At 41.0% G+C, this 21,574-nt stretch overlaps 1 protein-coding gene across 2 annotated transcripts; it reads right to left on the bottom strand.

Moving 5' to 3' along the window:
* Positions 1-231: 231 nt before the first annotated feature.
* GSTA4 (glutathione S-transferase alpha 4) lies at positions 232-17,677 on the bottom strand. 2 transcript variants are annotated; one of them, XM_518543.6, is made up of 7 exons: positions 17,548-17,677; positions 16,454-16,558; positions 9,655-9,706; positions 7,744-7,876; positions 6,751-6,892; positions 4,857-4,988; positions 232-871 (listed from the first exon to the last, which is right to left on the bottom strand). In XM_518543.6, exons 2-7 carry the CDS (start codon positions 16,538-16,540, stop codon positions 749-751), a joined length of 669 nt encoding a protein of 222 aa, XP_518543.1. In that variant the 5' UTR covers positions 16,541-16,558; positions 17,548-17,677; the 3' UTR covers positions 232-748. The 2 variants fall into 2 exon arrangements, with proteins under 2 accessions (XP_518543.1, XP_009449731.1); XM_009451456.5 differs by having other exon boundaries at positions 16,454-16,698; positions 17,548-17,652.
* Between the last annotated feature and the right edge of the window lie 3,897 nt (positions 17,678-21,574).

Raw genomic sequence — 21,574 nt, forward strand, 5'->3', positions numbered from 1 at the left:
AAAATAATATATATTTGCATTTTCTTATACATGTGTCAGATGTAACTGGAAGGGTACACAAATAGTAACTGCATTTGCCTGTGAGAAGCAGGATTCGGTTGCGGGGAAGCAGGGTTGAAAAGACTTCCAAGACTGTAGACCCTTTTATACTTTTTTGATTTTTGAACCGTGCAAATGTATTCTATATTTGAAAAAAACTAATTAAAAAATTCTCACAACAAGACAATGAGCAATGACTCATAAATTCTTTATTTTGGCTAATACTGATTGCATTCATTACTACCATTTTATTTATTACAGCTCAGAGGAGAGTCATTTACTAGACATTCGGTTGTTATTAAACACTAAAAATTAGGCAGAGACTGGAGGGGATAAGGATAAGAGAACAGGATAAGGAGAGCAGAAAGACGCTCAGGAGAGTAGAAGGACACTCAGGAGAGAACAAGAGATCCTGCCCATTCTTATTATGAGGATGAACTGGCTACAGGACATGAGTAGCCCAATCAGATCTAACTTAAATACCAGCCTCTCCAAAAAAGTTTTCCAATAAAGATCCCCTAACAATTATTTACTGGACAAAAAAGGTTGATATTTCTAGAAGAGATGATCTCTTTGACACAAAAGACCCAACTTAGGACCCAACTTAATACATAGATAGCACCATGACAGAGCTGGGATCCATTAAGACATGACTGTAGATAGTACCATCTCTAGGAACACACTGTCACTCACACATGGATGTGTTGTTTTATGGCCTAAAGATGTTGTAGACGGTTCTCACATAAATTTCATCAGGGGGAGGCTTCTTCTTGCTGCCAGGTTCAAGGAATCTCTTAATTGTAGGGATATTACTTAGTTTCACTGTGTACTCCTGAAAAAGGAAAACCAAAACTTTAAGGCTAACAAAAATGGTATTAGATACTACGAAGATATGGTTATGCAAAATGGCCCATCAAAATTTGTTCAATAAATACTTGTTGAAGAGTTCCAAGCAGAAATGAAATCTAGCATTTGTTTAGCAGGGGTGTCCAATCTTTTGGCTTCACTGGGCCACACATAAAATACACTAACACTAAAGGTAGCTAATGAGCTGAAAAAAAACCCTCAAAATATCTCATAATGTTATAAGAAAGTTTATGAATTTATGTTAGGCCACATTCAAAGTTGTCCTGAGCCACATGCAGCCCGCGGGCTTTGGGTTGGACGAGGCTAGGTTAAGATCTGATCTCTATGATTATTTACAATCTCTGTCATCAATCACTGGTATCAAGATCAGGGTTTACACAAATCTCCAGGTTCACAAAAAGGTAAGCACTCTTTACAGAAATGGCAAAAGTAAAAACATACTCAAAATAGAATTATGACACTTAAGGTGAAAAAAAAGGAAGGGGAAAACTCACTGAAAACACCTCCAGTGTATTGTTTTGTATTGTTTTTTAACAGTAGTCAATTTGAAGCAGTGGGAGTGGGGAAGGAACAAAAATCTGTAACTGGTTGTGATCAATTAGCTGTAAACACCACTCGGACTAGCCACCTGAAGTGCACTGATCTGCTGGGAGAAAATGCATGAGCCACTTAAGTAAAGGTGCTTTAAAAAATCACTAGATGGTACAATTTATATCTTAAGATTCAACTTCTTCAGAGTTTTTACTCCTATCAGTAAATGAATCCTCTTTCTGGCTATGTGCAGGAAATAGCCAGTTGCATTTTTTTCATAGCCTCTGGCTCAGATACCAGATATTTATATAAACTGGAATGGAAGAAAAACATTGTATTTTTCATTCACAGAATCAAATCTTACCAATTCTCAGTAACTGAGAAGAAAAGCCCATTTGATCTAATGAAAAATCTGAACTATATGAAGAAGCATATGCTCATCATATATAATTATTCTAATAAAACCTTTTAAAGATATTTAAATAAAACCATTTATTTAAAAGTGAAGAGGTCATTTTAAATAGCTACTATTTATTAATTGCCTATTATGTGCAAGGCACAGCCTTAATTAAGCACACACACAAACATACATACGTCACTAATAGTAACAAAAACCCTAATGATGCCAATTAATTATATATAAATATGACAATTTTCTCTTTTCATTACGTACTTAAGCTCTACTTGTATGATTTTAAATATTATACCAAAATTTAGAATCTTGTTCCAAATGATGTATTGTTTCAAGATTTATCTGGGGTTCATAGTTATCAAAGTATGGTAAAATTTTTGTGACTTTTTAAATCCATTAATCAACACAGGAATAACCCTTTAAATTCAACACAGATCTGGTGTCCGATTCTGAAGTTTTAAAATATTGATGCTCAATCTGATCACAGATTAAAACTGTATTTATGCAGATAATGCTTGGGGCTTAAAAAAGGTTGTTATTATAGTATCATCAATGTAAAATACCAATAGGTCCTGGTGCTACAGTTTACCAAAAAACCTTGATCTCTATCATTTACCCTAGACTTTTAAAATCTTTTGTGTCCATTCAATGAAAAGTACTTTACTGCCTGTGAGGTGTGTGTGTATGTGTACACAAGCATGTATATATATGCATGCCTGGAAAGATTTCACTTTTTTTGTTTTTTGTTTTTTTTTTGAGACACAGTTTTGCTCTGTCACCCAGGCTGGAGTGCAGTGGCATGATCTCGGCTCACTGCAACCTCCACCTCCCCAGTTCAAGTGATTCTCCTGCCTCAGCCTCCGAGTAGCTGGGATTACAGGCACATGCCACCATGCTCAGCTAATTGTTTTGTTTTTAGTAGAGATGGGGTTTCACCATGTTGGCCAGACTGGTCTTGAACTCCTGACCTTAAGTGATCCACCCACCTCAGCCACCCAAAGTGCTGGGATTACAGGTGTGAGCCACTGCGCCCGGCCTAGATTTCACCTTTAATAAGCTTAGCATTCTACCTACTTCTGGGTTCAGCATCCCACCTATTTGGGGCCAAAGGTACTTCTAGTACTTCTAAATGTGTTTCTCAGAAACCACACAGTCTAGTGGAAAGAGTACAGACTTAGATCCCTGACTCCCCTGCGGCTCCCAACTCAGTCATCCACAGTCTTGCAACTTTATGCAGAATGTAATGTTTCCAAGCTGGTAATTTTCATCTGTAAAATGGAGATAGTGAAGCCCATCTCCTAGGGTTATTGGGGTGGGGTTGACGGGACAGATGAGCAAATGCATGTAAGTGCCTAGCAGACTGACTGGAATGAAGCTGGCACTCAACAAGTTGCAGATCCCTTCCTCTAATTTCCCTTCTCTGCTAAACAAGTAACTTTTTTAACAGTGCAAAAGAATACTTCAGGTGAAAAGTATCCTAAGTTCTGAATGAATAAAATCAAATTAAGGAAAGTCAATCTCTGTGTCTGCAAAAGTAAATGAAAAAAAATTGAAAAAAAAAATAAACTATAACATAAATGATATGGTGGTTTATTGCCTTGTTGAAGATTTTTATTCTCATTTTCTGGGTGTACTTATTGAACTGGTGGTAATTGCTCTCATTAGTATATCAAAATATTTAATAGACTTGGCAAAAAATTGTTTTAAGTATGTGTGTTACTCTTCGGAGAGTTAGTGTATCTCTCTTGGCTTTTGATAACTTGGTCAAACATATAGCAATTTGGTCTGTATCCGGGCTGTTTCAGGGATTGGCAAGCTTTTTCTATAAAGGACCAGTCAGCAAATATTTTAAGTTCTGCAGGCCATATGGTCTCTATCAGATCTACTCAACTCTGCTGTAGAAAAACAAAAGTAACCTTGACATTGTGTAAATGAGTGGGCATGGCTTTGTACCAATGAAATTTATGAATACTAGAATTTGAATTTCATATAATTTTTATGTGTCATGAAATATTATTCCACAGATTTTTTTCAACCATTTAAAAATGTAAAAACTATTCTTAACTCACAAGCTGTATAAAAACAGGTGGCATGCCAGGTTTGGCCCAGGAGTTACAGTCTGCACATTAGACTTGGAGATAAAAGGCTAAGGTTCTAGATAAAACTCAAGCATCCACTGGCTAAGCCAGCTTGGCTGCTGATTTCTTTATCCTGGGTCTCTACTTCCTCAAGTGAATATTGAAGTCATTAAATGAGTTTTTTTTTAAAAGCCCTTCTCTCCTTTAAAGTTCTATGATCAATCCTGCCAGAATAACCCTGAGGGATAATTTGAACCACACAAGTCTTTCCTTGGAATTCTCAGAAGGAGAATGGTAGGAATCCTTTGGGGTGATGTTTAGGGTGCTAATATCTCTCATTTGCTCTCAGAGCTCAGGCTTAGAATTTCCTAACTTGAGACCATACTATTTCTGAGAAAGGGGGTCATAGCCTGATGAATGAGACTGTTTTGATGTTTATCTCGCCCACTATTCCATCAGTAGATACATGTGAGTGTGAGACCACCTCATCTCTATGGTTATTTCTGTGGAAAGTCCCCTGAGGCAAACTCCCTGTGCATGGAGTTTTTTCCAGGAGTGCAGTTACGGAACAAAATTAAGATGAAAATTTCTGAGCTGGGTGTGCTGGCACATGCCTATAGTCCCTGCTACTCAGGAGACTGAGGTGGGAGGATCTCTTGAGCCCAGGAGTTCAAGACCATTCTGGGCAACATAGTAAGATCCCACCTTAAAAAAAAAATCTTTTACACTTCAATGATCTTTCAACTTGAAGAATTTAAGGACCAGAAAAATAACTTTGGGTCCTTACTTTCATTTCATTTGCCAAACTAGAATCTTAAAAATATTACACATACACACACACACACACTCCCCAAAGCCAACCAAACAATAGGCACTGAAGGAAGGCCCAAGAGTTCTAGGCCAATCTTCTAATACATAGTTTTATTTACCTGGAGGAAAGGAAATGCAGACAGGATATTAGGAATTTTCTCTTCTAGAGCTAAAATGGTTTGGAGTAAAATCACATCTGCAAGACTCAGCTGATTACCAACAAGAAAACTTTGTCCATGACTCCTTAAAATCTGTAGGGAAATGGTGTGCATCAGTTACAATATTCCACATGGAGAGACTGATGAGGCTATTGAATCAGTGCAGTATCTGAGAAGAGGTGAAACTATGACCTTGTCATTTCATGCTTTCATAAATAACATCAATTAAGAGAACGCACCCTATATCTGACAGAGAGAGTGAGAGAGAGGGGGAGAGAGAGAGAGAGTGAGAGAGAGAGAGAAAGAGAGAAAGTACAAAAAAGGTGTGGAAATGAAAGCATCCTTAAATATCTGCTGTGGATCTGAATGAGACATTGAAGTGGGGAAGGGAAAATTCCTTATTTCTGGATTTAGCATCTGGTGTTTTGAAAGGATATATCTACTCCAAAAATGTATCTACAGAAATGCATGCAGGAGGCTTGGGGAGGGGCAGGGTGATTTAAGAAATCTAAGTGATAGATCATCTTCAAGGGGCCCACTCTTATTTCCCAGTTCTGTTGCTAGAACATCAAGAGGTGTAGTCATAAACTCAACCCAATTACAAAATTAGACTTCCTCTTACATGTCCCAAAACAGAGAAAATGAAAAGCTTGAGTTCATCTTGACTCCCATTCTGAGGGTAACGTATAGGTGTGGGGCTTATAAGAATAGATTGTGATTAGGGAGAGGCAAGAAGCAGTGGTAGCAAAGGGGAGATCCCCTTCACAGTCAACTCTTGGATGCCCATGGGTGTCTGCATGTGCACAAGTGTGTGTGTCACAGGGACTCCGAACACAATTCCAGGTCAAATATAGCTACTGGAGCCAGAGTGGCATAGTACAATGCATCCTGAATTTGTAGTCAGAGGCCGGAGTTCCAACCCTGCTCTCCATTTTCTGGCCATGTTACCTTGGACAGGTCACTGAATCTCTTCATGACTTCATTTCATTATGTGTAAAAGGGACAATGGTTCTCACCTCATAGGCGTGTTGCAAGAAACCCTGACACAGTCTGGGCCCTTGGGACCTAAGAATGAGCAGTGAACCTTTGCCAAAGCACCAGGTCCTCTGTGCCCGTTCCAGACCACATTTCTTCATTATCCTATTTTACATTCACAAAGTGCCTGTGGGAAAGATACCATAAAACCTAGCTACAGAAACCCCAGAAAATACCTCTCCTTTTTCCTAAATCTAGTTCCATAAAGATGGTCAGAGGAAGCTTGCCAAATAGGTCTTCCCATATTTTCACACCCTCTTCTTTAGTGTTTGCATTGAAACACTAAAAAAGTTCCTCCCAGTTCAGGAATAAAGAATTTGAAGCTCAGAAAAGCAGATATAACAAGAAGAGAAAAACAACAAAACCAAAAACAAAAAGAGCAAAGGGAAGATAAATAAAATGGAAATGGTTCTTCTACTCATATCAAATTATCAGGGAGGATGTCAGCTATGAGACAGCTGTTCGACAACTTTTGTTGAATGAATGAATGAGGTAGTTTTTGTTTTCTGTATCTTCTGAAGTGTCTGCTGTATCCACACAAGGTGGGAACTTGGTGAATGCAAGGAACAATAAGGAACAAAGGCAGGGAGCCCATACTTTTTCTAGACTTCTGAATCATGTGGTCCTAGCAGAGTCCAAGGGGCTCTAAGACACCAGCTTTGTGCTGTGGCTACTATTAGCTCTTAGAAGTCCATTAGCTCTTAGGTTAGTTCAACTGGGCTCAGTTTTAAAATCCTTGGACAGAAAAGGGTGTTTGTGGCAGCTTCTTTATGGTTTGTGGTTTGGTTACTCTGTGTATGTAGGCATCTCTGCCACCTACCTTTTCAAACACAGGAAAGTATCTAATTATAGCCTTCTGGGCCATGTTAACCACTTCCTTTTGTTGATCATCTGGTTTTAAGAAAGGATGCATGATAAGCAGTTCCAGCAGATCCAGTGTCCCCTCCACGTACATGTCAATCCTTAAAACAAAAAAGCAGTTGTCTCAGTTTCTCCTCTCTTTGAAGCCATCAGTTTCCACAACTAAGAATTCAGAGTGCTTTTTTTTTTTTTTTTTTTTTAAGATGCTGCAACTTAAGTCCCTAGAAGCATTTACCTATACCTGTCTCTTAAAAGCAAAGATATAAGGTCAATTCTAGTTGTAACTCAGAAAAATCTGTCACAGATCAGACAGCTTGACAGTCATGAGTGCTCTCTCTCCTGGCATCCTACTCCACTTTTACCCCAGCATCCATGTTTTGGTCTCTTTGTATGGGTCAAACTTCAACTTTATAAAAATAGTGAATACCACTTATTGAGTGCTTAGAGTGTACCAGGCATGGTGCTAAACACTCTCTATCCATTATCTCATTAAATCACATGACACTATGAGAAATGTACTATTCTTATACCCACGTTGCCCAGGGTCATACATCTAAGGGGTGCAAGGACCAGGCTTTGATTTCAAATTATAATCTAATGCTCACTCTCCCAGGCCTTGAATGTCACAGCAGCTCCTCATTCCTAATACTTAACAATAGTGAATGTGCAAGAAAGGGAAAAAGCAGTATCAAAGCATTTAAAAATGTTGAAATCTGAAACAATGACACCCTAGATATAGTATTCAATATCTGAATCCAATTCTTTTCTTTTGTTTTACTCAGACTCTCTCTACTGAAGTTCCAACTGGTCTTCGTGACCTTCTTGGGTTTTTGTTCCCTGATCTCACTAACTATGTAAGACATAAAGTAAATGTGGTGTGCTACAGAGGTTGCTAATCAGCTAAGGCATCAGTAAGCTGACAAGTGACAACACTCGAGAGGGGCCACAGTACAGGGTTCTCTCCTTGAGGTTCTTGCCAAAGAGATTGTGCTTGTCTGCTATGTAGTGGAGAATGCTTCGGGTCTGTACCAACTTCATCCCGTCAATTTCAACCATGGGCACTTGTTGGAACAGCAGGTGGTTACCTGAGAATGGAAGCCCAGAGTTAGAAATGATCTTTTCTTCTCTGTCCCCCAACCCCTAAAAAATGCTCTGTGGAATGAAAAGAAACGGTGGAATCATGGCCTTAGGAAATAGTGTAAAGCTTCCAGATGACAGATAACCTTAACTTCATTCAGGAGAGCAGATTTAGCCACAAAAGAAGCCTGAAGGGGCCAGGTGTGGTGGCTCAAGCCTGTAATCCCAGCACTTTGGGAGGCCAAGGCAGGCGGATCATGAGGTCAGGAGTTCAAGACCAGCCTGGCCAACATAGTGAAACCCTGCCTCTACTAGATATACAAAAATTAGCCGGGTGTGGTAGCAGATGCCTGTTGTCCCAGCTACTTGGGAGGCTGAGGCAGGAGAATTGCTTGAACCTGGGAGGCGGAGGTTGCAATGAGCCAAGATCGTGCCATTGCACGCCTGGGCAACAGAGCAAGACTCTACCTCGAAAAAAAAAAAGAAGGCTGAAAACTAGCATTGTTATAAACGTTCCCTTTTCATTTTCACCCCAGGAAAAATACCTATCCACAGTGATAAGGGATTGAGGGGAATGTAGTGAAGATATTTCTTCAGTGCTACACTGGCCAATACAGCAGTCACCAGCTACATGCAGCTATGTAAATCTAAATTTAAATTAATTACAATTTTTAAAACTTAAAATTCAGTTCCTAAGTTGCACTAGACATATTTCATGTGCTCAACAGTCACATTTGCCTAGTGGCTACCATATTGGACAATGCAGAATAGAACGATTCCTTCACTGTAGAATGTTCTGCTGGACAGCACTGTTTTTAGAGAATCTGATCATGAAACCTAAGTAACTAGCTGAGACTCATGTATACTCTTTGGCTCATGTATACTCTATGGCTACTCTGTAGCCACAGAACAGACCGTTTACTACCAAGTTTGCTGTCACTAGTTAAAAAAACAACCCATTGTTTTATTTAACAAACCTGAATCCAACACTTTCCACATACCAAACCCTGGGGAGAGATGCCGGTATAGGGTACAGCTTGGCCCTTGAGGGTTTGGGCATTCGGAGCAGGTGAGGGGAGAGGCAAGAGGAGTACTTAGCACATGCCTAGTGGCTTCCAGCCACCGTCACACACAAAAGGTGGCCTTACAGCCCTGGAGAGCTGGTACCACACAAGGGAGCCTCCAGCTGGGCCTGAGGACCCTGCTGTGGGCTGGGAGGGAGGCTGCTCACAGGGTTGATGGGCGCATTCTTTATGGGTCTGCTGGTGGCTCCTGCTATAATGGATGGGCAAGGAGGGAGCAGGGCTGACCAGGAATTAAAGGTGAAGGGAGGGGGCAGTTCGTTGATTTCACTTCTGTGTAGTATTTACTTCAGAAAGTATCCCCATGTAAATGGGGATATTTATTTGCATACTTCAAGCAGGCCAGGATGCCTCAGATAGTATGAAGGAAGTAGGGAAAGATGAGAAGGAGGGAAGGGGCAAGGGAGAGAAAGAAAGGGGGAGGAAGAGATTGGAGGGGAGAGAGGGGAGAAGAAAGGGATGGAGAAGAGCTGTTCGCTTGGATGGGGAAGGAACTGCTCACCCCCTTCGGCCAGCTTTTATGGCACTATTGAATAAGAAGTGATTTCCTGGCAATTTCAACTATTTATTCCCTCTTGCTTTTTTTGGTTTTAGGATACTGTTCTGAATGTTCAGTGTCATTGAATACTTTTGCCCTTCCACATAAACAGCAGTTCTTAAAGGAAAATCAGTATTAGAGGCAGTTGTTTCATTTTCATACTCACCATCCTGCAACTTGTACAACTGTTCTTTTGTTTCCAGAAATTCTTCATCAAACTAAATTTTAAAAAAAGAAACGTATATATACATAGTGGAATATTATTCAGCCATTAAGAAAACAAAATCCTGTCATTTTCAGCAACACCAACAGAAACAGAGGTCATTACGTTAAGTGAAATAAGCCAGGCACAGAAAGACAAAGACTGCATGTTCTGATTCATATGTGGGAGCTAAAAAAGTGGATCTCATGGAAATAGAAAGTTGATTGGTGCTTACTAGAGGCTGGGAAGTGTAGAGAGGAATGGGATGTGAAAAGAGGTTGGTTAATGGTACATAAATACAGCTAGACAGAAGAAATAAAATCTAGTGTTCGATAGTACAGTAGGCTATAGTTAACAATAACGTATTACACAGTTCAAAATGGCTAGAAGAGAATTGGAATGTTCCGCCATAAAGGAAAGATAAATGTTTGAGGTGGGTGATGGATATCCTAATTACCCTGATTTGATCACTACACATGATACACATGTATCAAAATATCAAATGTATTCCCCAAATATGTACATTATGCATCAATTTTTTAAAAAGATATCCTCACCCTCCAAAAGGGGGTAAATATCATACAGGCTCAGGACAAAAAATGCCAAGTTAAACAGTCTTAAGAAGCAGAGAGAAAGAGCAGACTTAGCATCCACATCTTGGTTTCTAAATATCACTGCCCCCTAAAAGGAACTAGGGCTCCTATAAGAGAAGGTTGATTTTGTTATGCCAGAAAGCAAGGAAGTGCTCAAATGTGAAAGAGAAAGGCATGGAGGGCCCTGTAAGGGGAATCCCTACCAAATCTGGGAAAATTTAAGCATCAAAAAGAATGATGTCAATTATGGATTATAACACCCAACAACAAAATCTCTATGTCCATAAATGATGATGCTAAAAAAAAAAAGGTAGGAGGAAGGAAAAGCTCTTTTTTACAGAAGACTTAATTAAGTTACTTAATTATGATAAAGGGAAAGTGTCGATTTATAATGGAGAGATCGGGAGATCTCTCACCCTCTGTCTAACCAAACAATCAAACTTGGCTCCCCAGTGGAGAACACTCTGACATCCTGAGGCTTCTGTTGTTAACATAGTGAGAAGGGCACAGTCACACCTGCTAAAACAACACCAAAAATATTTACCCTGAATCTACACACAAGGTGAAAATCAGGTATATTCAGGATGTGGGACCTTACGAACATAATGGCCTGGACTTCTCAAGAGTCGAGGGCATGAAAAAAAAGTCAGGTCCTGTTGATGAAAATCAACTAAAGAGACTTAACCAAATTGGAAGTAGATTTCAGAGGAGAGGAAACTGTTATAACTGCTAAACAGACGTGTAACCATTATATAGACATTTGGGGGAAAACGGAACATTTGAATATGGATTGCATATTAGATGTTGTGAAGGCAGTGTTAATTTTCTTGGTGGTGACAATGGTATTGTGGTTATTAGGACAATTATTTATTTTGCCTTGGTGTCAGAGGCGTGTGAACCAGAGCAACTCCATCTTGAACAGGAGCTGGGTAAGATGAGGCTGAGACCTACTGGGGGGGCTGTATTCCCAGACAGTTAAGGAATTGTAAGCCACTGGATGAGACAGGAGGTCAGCAAAAGATACAGGTCATAAAGACCTTGCTGATAAAACAGGTTGCATTAAAGAAGCCAGCTAAATCCCACCAAAACCAAGATGGTGATGAGAGTGACCTCTGGTCGTCCTCATTGCCACACTCCCAAACAGCACCATGACAGTTTACAAAGGCCACGGCAATGTCAGGAAGTTACCCTATATGATCTAGAAAGGGGAGGCATGAATAATTTACCCCATTGTTTAGCATATTATCAAGAAATAACTATAAAAATGGGCAACCAGCAGCCCTTGGGACTGCTCTATAGAGTAGCCATTCTTTTATTCCTTTACTTTCCTAATAAACTTGCTTTTGCTTTGCACTGCAGACTCGCCTGAAATTCTTTCTTCTGCAAGATCCAAGAACCCTCGGTTGGGGTCTGGATCAGGACCCCTTTCCTGTAACATTGGGAGGAAGACACATGCTGATGTCTGCAACTACTTTGAAACAATTCAGAAAAAAAAGGAAGGGAGAAAGCAAATGTAGCAAAATGTTAACAATTGGTGAATTTAGTTGAAAAACATTCAACTTGGAGGGGTGGGGGAGAATCAGGATCATAGGCTTGGCTTCTGCTACTTGCCAGAGTGGGTGCTCATGGTGTGAGGAAAGGAGCCTCAATGCTCCCAGAGGATCTCTATCTAATGCTCATGAACAGTATCCTTGGGGCAACAATGCTCGAAGCCTAGATGGTCAGATGTAGTGCAGGCAGTACTCCTGGATCAATTGACAATTTGTCTCTCAGATAGATTCAGTTGAGGAATTTGTCCCTGGATATTTGTACTACAACATACTAAAATCAAAAGTCAAAACATCATATTAGTTAACAGAAAGGGTTATTTATTTATTTTTTCTTAGAGGTCTGTCACACAGGCTGGAGTGCAGTGGCTCAATCACAGTTCACTGCAGCCTCAACCTCCTGGGCTCAAGGGATCCTGCCACCCTCAGCCTCCCAAGAAGCTGAGATTATAGGCTCAAGCCACCACATTTAGCTCAGAAAGTTTATATGATATATGCAGGGACAAGGTGCTCAACTGATGCTCCCAGTTAATGGTAGAAATGGTGTAAATCCTCCACGTCTCAAAGGGGATTTGCCTGGGTTTTAAGGGGTCTTCGGGCAAGTAAAGTTCCAAGCATGGAAGAAACAACCAACATAGAGCAATGTCAGTGATGACTCAAATTAAGTGACTGACCAACATTGAGAACTCCCTGAATTAGAAAAGGCTGTTTTTCAGTAGGTTTTAGTGACCTAGTTACTCAGATGTGTGTGCTTCAACTTTAGGTTCAACCCAATCGTGGGATATTGAGAATCATGGACTTGTCTGGTGGCTGCCAGCTGGTCCCTCCCGACTGTCTCAGATCTATGTGAGCACAAACTTAACTGGCAAAGAGATGGGGAGGGCCCCTCCCCACCACCTTGTAAACCATGTGGTCACCCTGGGAGAGAGACCAATCTAGCTTCATCCAGTCTGGTCTGAGGAGTGGGCTCATTACTCTACCTGATCAGCCTGTTCCTGTGATTGGACTGGGGTAGGTGGGTCAGATGACTCATGTTCTTTTTTTGTTTAACTTACTTAGGGTTGAGTTTTTATTACTGTAACTAAAAATGTTGACTCATAGGTGAGTAGGAGGGGCAGGGTAGAATGAAGAGAGAAGATTTGACAAAGGGTTATATTACATACATATATAAGACATCCATTCAAAACCTATGAAATAAATCAAGAATTACAAACTCAGAAGCCTATGGGGGTTAGAAAAATGACAGACACAAGTGAAGTTGAGCAGGTTCAGGGGACCATGAATGTTTTTCACTTTCCTCTTAACAGTTAGCAAACACACACTGAGACAAGAGGGCGAGGTGGGGCAGTCCTTATTCAGATCCAACAATTGCCGCCCTGTGAAAATGAGCTCAGGATCACCACATCTTCCAATTTCTAAAGACAAGTCAGAAATCAGAATTTGCATATGAAAATGATGTCAACTCATTTAGAAAATTGTAAAACACCATGTGGCAAGTTGTCATAGGCAAAAAATAAAAACAAAGAACAAACACAAAACGCATAACCCAACAACTCACATTTGCATCTTTGGAGGTTGCTAGGGCAACAACGCATTATTGTGAAAATTTATAATCAAGCATTTACCTTGCCTTTCCTATATGAAGCATATTTTAAAGTAATTAAATAGTTAATGAGTGACAAGTACTCTCTTAGAAGAGAATCACAGTTCATAAACATAGGTGAAATGATGGAAATGGAAAGAATTGCCATTTTGTAATCCCTAACAATGATGATGATCAATAGCTAGTAAAACCACAAGTTGAAAAGAATATGGGAGAAACTATAATGTGTGGATTGGGGTTGATATCACAGGAACACACTGATGAAGGTCGGCATCACTGAAAACGAGACAACCCCTGATGTGATACAATAGAAGTGTGTTCACAGTATCTCTTCTGACATAGTCTGGCAGGGAAAAAAAAAGTTAAAGAGAAAGAAAAAAGGAGGCTGAAGTGATCATGCCTCTGGGTCCAGCTAGTAATTTATGGGAAGTACAGAGAATAGAGGAGCACGTTAAAATAAAGGTATCCTCACTTTACCATGTTACCTCAAGGCAACACCTGGAGGGTAAGTAAACCAAATCCAGAATGGGGAAAATTCTACAGGGCAGTTTCTTCCAAAAATAAATGGCACTAGAAACAAACGTAGACATCTAGCACCCAGATCTTGGCTATTAATACCTTTTTTTTTTTTTTTTTTTGAGATGGAGTCTCGTTCTGTTGTCCAGGCTGGAATGCAGTGGGGCAATCTCGGCTCGCTGCAACCCCCGCCTCCCAGTTCAAGCGATTCTCCTGCTTCAGCCTCCTGAGTAGCTAGGACGACAGGCACATGCCACCACACCCAGCTAATTTTTGTATTTTGGGGAGAGACGGGGTTTCACCATGTTGGTCAGGCTGGTCTCGAACTCCTGACCTCATGATTTGCCCACCTCGGCCTCCCAAAGTACTGGGATTACAGGTGTGAGCCACCGTGCCGGCTGGTTAATACCATTTTTCTATTGAAGAAATTCCTGATTCTAGGGCTAGGGCAGGGAAAATATTAATACAAGATGAGCACAGAGCATTTTATACTGTCAGAAAGTGCTGAGAACAAAAAAGAGGCCAATCTGAAATAAAAAAGGGTAAACCTGAAAGAGCACCAGTGGCTAAAGCTGAAACAATTTAGGCAATTTAAGTCATCAGACTATAATCTAAAGTATAAAATCAATATACTTAGGTCTATAGTGACACAAAGAATTGAATAACTGAATAAATGAGTGGAGATAAATCTTCCTTATATAAAAATTCCAAATGTAGATACTCCCTCATCCAGGAGGTAGAGCTTAATTCTCATCATTTTGAATGTGGGCTGGACTTCATGATCTGCTTCAGAAGAATACAAGGAAACATAGTAACTTTAAAATGCAGCAACCTGGCAGAGACTACCTTAACCATGTGATCCAGGTTAATATTGCCAGTGACAACTCATGTTGATACGTAACCCCTAATATGATGACGTGAACATACTTCACCTCTGTGGCATTCTTTCCCCAAACCCATAACCTCAGTCTAATCATGAAAAAAACAAGATAAACCCAATTTGTAGAGGATTCTACAAAAATATCTGACCAGTGCTTTTCAAAACCGTCAAGATGGTAAAATGAAGGAAACGACTGGGAAATTGTCATGGATTGTTGGCAACTATGGAAACAGGATGAATAAATATAATGTTGGATCGCGGGATAGTAAAAGGACATTAGCAAAGGGCCGGGCGTGGTGGTTGACACCTGTAATCCCAGTACTTTGAGAGGCCGAGGTGGGCGGATCACTTGAGGTCTGGAGTTCGAGATCAGCCTGGCCAACATGGAGAAACCCTGTCTCTACTAAAAAAATACAAAAATTAGCTGGTCGTGGTGGTGTGCACCTGTAGTCCCAGCTACTAGGTAGGCTGAGGCAGGGGAATTGCTTGATCCTGGGAGGCGGAGGTTGCAGTGAGCCGAGATCACACCACTGCACTCCAGCCTGGGCTACAGAGCCAGCCTCCGTCAAAAAAAAAACCCAGAACATTAGTAGAAAAAACAGTGAAATCTGAATAAAGTCTGTAGTTTAGTTAGTCATGCACCAATGTTAATTTCGTAATATGACATGGTGATGTAAGATGTTATCATTAAGGGAGACTGAATGAGGGACGGTATTATTTTACAACTTTTCTATAAATCTGAAAATATTCCCAAATATAAATTTGTAAAAAATGAAGAGGAAACTTACAGGTTTTTAAAACACCGAAAGAAACATAACCATTTTAAATGTAATGCGTAGACCAATGTCTAGATCCAAACTAAAACAAACTATAAAAACAAACAAACAAACAAAATGCCTGTTTGAGACAATCAGACTGAAGGTTAGATGACAAAGAATTGCTAATTTTGTTGGATGTGATAATAATATTGCTACATTTTAAAATCCTCATCTGTTAGAGGAAAATGTTGAGGAACTCCCAGATGAAATGTTATGATGTTTGGATTTTGCTTTAAAATACTCCCACAAAACAAGGGGAGGGAGGTGATAGATGAAACAAGATTAGCATACAGCTGATGATTGCTGAAGTCGGGTGATGAGTACATGGAATTCATGGCAATGTTCTCTCTACATTTATAGGTATTTGAAAATTTCCATAATAAGAAGCTAAAAGAACAGAACGAAAACAAAAACAGACACACACACATATGTAAGCAAGATACCAAGGCTGCCAGTTTGAAGCCACTGAAGAAAACAAGAAATTTACCCTGAGAATGCATAATTAATAAGAGCTCAGAGTAACTGACAATTTTCAGGTAAATTTCCTTTCTTCTTATTAATAAATATTCATTGGTGCTAGATCAGAAGCCAATAATTAAGTAAAAGTCAAAAGGAAAATAGAATTCCATCAACTACGTTCTAATTATAAAGAAAAATCCCTTCAGGGATGGTATCTGACTCAGTGAAGCGTGCCTGTGATTTTGGTGGACGAGAACTAGAACTGAACGGTGCTTCAAAACGTATTTTTCTTTCAAAGGTCTCAAAAGCTGTATGACAAATCCGTGAAGAAACAGCATATAAGGTACCTCGACTCCGGCGGCAGCTAAAACCCATCTCACGGACTCCATCCGGCCTCTTCCGTTGGGATAGTGGAGCTTGGGCCTTGCTGCCATGATAGCTTTTCAGGCTTTCTGAAATACAAATGCAGCAGCTCGTCGCAGACCAACAGCCCCAATTTCGCGTCTTCAACCCAGTGCTCAGGGGCGAAATGAATATTCAGGATTTTGGCACGGGAAACTGTTCTTTATTTTTGTTGCTGCATTTGCCCTCACTCAAGAAAAAAAATACCACCATTTTAAAACACGGAGAAAAAAACCTTGGCTTTTATATGATTTCTATTTATGACTTCTTATCCTGGATCTTGGGAAGCTGGGGCCATTTGTTGTAAAAACATATGTGCTAGCAGTACGGGATTTCACAAATTCAGAATATTATATATTTTGACCTCGAGAATCTCAGATTTTCCAAATTCAGCTTGGGGATAGGGGGTGGCAGGCGTTGAAGAGGGTAGCGAAGGAAAATCGCACAGCCACTGGAAGCTCTTCAAGTATTCATGCTTTTACATACATCATCATATTTTATTATCACGGCAACTGGAAGGTGAACAGGCCGAGTACTACTACTGTCTGCAAAATGTGCGTCCACCGTCACGCATGCGGTGGCTGCCCCCCCCGGGTCCCGCGTGTCCACCACCCCTACTGGGAGATGAGCCCCCGGCCTTGTAAAACGAGCCGGGGGCCAGGGCTTGGCCATCTGAGATCGCACTCTCCCATGCTCGTCTTCCCCGCTCAGCCCACGCAGGGGCGTAGCGGCAGCCCAGCCAGGCCCGGGGACGATCCGAGCCCACCTTCCACCAATGCATTCAGACTCCGCAGAAGGGGTTTAAAAAAAAAATATGCACACTGAGCCAAGAAGGACCCCAGCTCCAGCCAAGGGGCCCACCTCTGCCCAGACTGGATGGAGCAGGAGGACAAAGGACAAGAGGAAAAAAAGACAAGAGAAGGACTGAACTGGGGGAGTGAGGGAAGAATGCGAGAGTGAGACTCAGAGAGTAAAGGGGAGGGAAAAAAAAGAAGAGAGAAAGGGCGAGGAAGGGGGCGACCGCAGGAGGGAGACAGACCTGGAGTCCACTCGGAGGCCTGGAGCCGCACAAAGCGCAAGGTCAGCGGTCCCGGCTGGGTGAGACCAGCAGGCGGCTCTAGCGCGCGGGAGCTGGGCGAGGCTCCGGGACGACCTCACCAATGGACACTGCAGTATTTAGCATGCCCCACCCATCTGCAAGGCATTCTGGATAGTGTCAAAACAGCCGGAAATCAAGTCCGTTTATCTCAAACTTTAGCATTTTGGGAATAAATGATATTTGCTATACTGGTTAAATTCGATTTTAGTTAAAATTTCCTGCTGAAGCTCTAGTACGATAAACAACTTGACCTAACTGTAAAGTTGAGATTTCCTTCAGGTTTATATAGCTTGTGCGCCGCCTGAGTACCTCGGATGTGAGGGCGATCTGGCTGCGACATCTGTCACCCCATTGATCGCCAGGGTTGATTCGGCTGATCTGGCTGGCTAGGCGGGTGTCCCCTTCCTCCCTCACCGCTCCATGTGCGTCCCTCCCGAAGCTGCGCGCTCGGTCGAAGAGGACGACCATCCCCGATAGAGGAGGACCGGTCTTCGGTCAAGGGTATACGAGTAGCTGCGCTCCCCTGCTAGAACCTCCAAACAAGCTCTCAAGGTCCATTTGTAGGAGAACGTAGGGTAGTCAAGCTTCCAAGACTCCAGACACATCCAAATGAGGCGCTGCATGTGGCAGTTTGCCTTTCTTTTGACCCATTATCCATCTAAGTTAGATGCTTTTTTTAATGTTTTTTTAATTTTTAAATTTTTAATTTTTTTCATTATTTATTTATTTTTTATTTTTGAGACGGATCTCGGCTCACTGTAACCTCCACCTCCCGGGTTCAAGCGATTCTCCTGACTCAGCCTCCCGAGTAGCTGGGATTACAGGCGCGCGCCACCATGCCCGGCTAATTTTTCTATTTTTAGTAAAGACGGGGTATCGCCATGTTGACCAGGGTGGTCTTGAACTCCTGACGTCAGGTGATCCTCCTGCCTCGTGCTGGGATTGCAGGCGTGAGCCACCGCTCCCGGCCCTTAGATGCTTTTTAATCAGCAAGTACGCAATGCTTTCCTGACAGGAATGTCAAGTCCGTCAGGAAATCCACATAAGGGTGTTAAGTAGGCAAAGTACCACATACAGATTAAAATCAAAAGCACTGTCAACCCTTATTTAATTTATACAGTAGACCCTAACTTTTCTAATTTTGTGTATACATGTATATACATGTATACATACATACATATTTTCTTCTTTCTTTCTTCATCTCAGTGGGACATCTTGAGATTTCTCTTCATTTTGTACATTTTAGAGACAAGTGCTCTATAGTCACGGTCTCAAGTCAGCACCTGTTTGGAAGGGGGTCTTTGGAGTTGGGGGTGGTGCTAAAAGAATAATTTGGCTGGCAAGTTAGTTAAAACATTAAAAATATATTAAAACTATCAGGGCTATATTATGGAACAATTGCAAAATTCACATAGATTTCAAAGTTTGAAATATATGCCTTCGAAAATAAATTTTGTTTTTAGAGGCAGCTTCTGCTATTTCTCAGGCTATAGATGTTGTTATTTTCTTCACCCACGGGGGCGCTCGAGAGTACCTTGCTTGACAAGCCTGGGTGCTGAACAATTGCAGCAGCTAACACGATCAGATTTTATTTTCAGTAGGTTTCTCTGGCCAAAGTGAGGCGAATGAATTGGGGTAGTAGGGGTAGAGAAAGAAACCTCTTGTGTCTGTGTAAATTAAAGTAGCACCATGAGTTTGAAGAATATGAGTAAGAAAAGGTGAAATACTAAGGAGGTAGGTGGTAAAGCATTTACTAATCAGATCAAAGGGAAGGGAGGAGGAAGAAAAGTCTAGAATGATGCCCTGTCCAACACACACACACACACACACACACACACACACACACACACGCACACACACACACTTCTTGTCTTTTTTTTAATAACATGTATTGTCATCTAACAGGACATTTTTTATTTATTTGTCTGTAGATTCCTAGAATGTAAATTCCACGAGATCGAGGATTTTTGCGCTTTTGGTTTTCCTTTTGTACATCCTGGTTAGTATAGAGTAGGTATTCAGAGAACACTTGTTGAATGAATGAATGAGCAATGCTTTGGTTTCTAGTTCCATAAAGAGCGGAGAAGGAAGACAAAGTTTGGGGAAAATGGGTTGACTTGTCTTTTGTTGCTATGAACCATCCAGCTGGAAATGCCCACTAGACAGTTGAAAAAGCCATTGAGGGCTGGGCGCAGTGGCTCACGCCTGTAATCCCAGCACTTTGAGAGGCTGAGGCGGGCGGATCACCTGAGGTCAGGAGTTCAAGACCAGCGTGGCCAACATGGTGAAACCCTGTTTTTACTAAAAATACAAAATTAGCCGGGCGTGGTGGCCTGTTCCTGTAGTCCCAGCTATTCAGGAGGCTGAGGCGGGAGAATCGCTTGAACCTGGAAGGCGGAGGTTGCAGTGAGCCGTGATCACGCCCCTGCAGTACAAGCTGGGCGAGAAAGTAAGACTCCCTATAAAAAAAAAAAAAAACAAAAAGACAAAAACCAACCCAGTGAGGACTCAGTAGAGAGAACTGAAATCGGTTGAATTGGTGGCAAAAGAATGAGCTCATCCAGAGAAGGTATGCAGGGTAAGAAGAGAGGTAAGTCAAGGACCACTGGGCACCCCAAAAGTCAGAAAAGTCGTTTTCAAAAAAGACTTAACAGTGTATATCCAATCATATTTCCAGTTCTGATTTAACAGCAATTACTCAGTTTAACAGGAGTAGGAAGCCATATTTTCCAGCCTTGCTGAAAGTGGTCATTCTTTTTTTCTTGCTTTTAGTTTATAATTAAGGAAGCTTTATTGAACATCTGTGCTGAGGTCTACTGGATTTACTGAGACATAAAAAATAAATTATAAAATCCAGTTCTTGCCCTCAAGGAGCTTATTTTTTAATTGACAAATAAAATTGTATATTTTTACTGTGTACAACATGATATTTTAAAGTACAGTCATCCCTCAGTATCTGTGGGGGATTGGTTTCAGAACCCCCTCAGCTACCAAAATCAGACCATGCTCCAGTCCCTTATATAAAACGGTGTAGTATTTGCATGTAACTTAACACACATCCTTTGGTTTACTTTAAATCATCTCTAGATTTTTTATGTTAACCTAAATAACAAACAGAAAGAGGCTCTTTAAAAATATTTATTTGGAAATTGAATTTTGCAATAGGAATATGCATGCCATAGTAAATTACGTGTGTATTCAGGGAGGTAAAATAAAACAAAGATTTTTAAAGGACAAAAATGACGATGGCATAATTGTTTTAAAATAAGTATCCTTTGTTGCAAAGATGAATAACAAGGGCAATAATACCAGTATTTTTTTGTGTAAGACTGCAATGGCCATTGTGGAAGGTTGTGGTTTTTATAGTCTTTTGTGATTGTGTGTTGTTGTTGTTGTTGTTTGTCTTTTGGAGACAGGGTCTTGCTCTGTCTTGCCCAGGCTGGAATGCAATGGTGCGATCAGGGCTGACTACAGCTTCAAGGCTCAAGTGATCCTCCCACCTCAGCCTCCTGAGTAGCTGAGACTACAGGCGCATGACACTACACTGGCTAATTTTGAGTTTTTGTAGAGAAGGGGTCTAACCATGCTGCCCAGGCTGGTCTCAAACTCCTAGGCTCAAGTGATCCTCCCACCTCTGCCTCTTAAAGTGCTGTGATTACAGGCATGTACCTCTGCACCTGGCTTTTGTGATTGCTTTTATTAGACATTTAAGCCAAGCACTTGTCTCCATTTGCTTAGTTCCAACTGGTTGAATTATACCAAATTGCTAATATCTTACTGTTTTTAACCTTCAAAAATGGCAGTTTCAGATGTCCAATCTTATAAAATAGAGGCAACATCATCCTAGAGTTAGGGAAACAGGAGTGTAGGAGAGCCAGGGTGACAGCATTTTAAAATCAACTCCATTTTACAATGAGAACACATAGACACAGGGAGGGGAACAACACACACCAGGGCCAGTCAGGGG

The sequence above is a fragment of the Pan troglodytes genome, chromosome 5 (assembly GCF_028858775.2).
Source record: "Pan troglodytes isolate AG18354 chromosome 5, NHGRI_mPanTro3-v2.0_pri, whole genome shotgun sequence".
Lineage (NCBI taxonomy): Eukaryota > Metazoa > Chordata > Mammalia > Primates > Hominidae > Pan > Pan troglodytes.

Excerpts from the sequence above, each read along its gene's own strand:
- GSTA4 (XM_518543.6), bottom strand. The coding sequence starts at position 16,540 with ATGGCAGCAAGGCCCAAGCTCCACTATCCCAACGGAAGAGGCCGGATG. Across the intron at positions 6,893-7,743 it reads AACCTCAAGGAGAGAACCCT|GATTGACATGTACGTGGAGG; the intron begins GTACTGTGGCCC and ends TTTTGTTTTAAG. Across the intron at positions 872-4,856 it reads CTGCATTTCCTTTCCTCCAG|GAGTACACAGTGAAACTAAG; the intron begins GTAAATAAAACT and ends TTCCTTTTTCAG.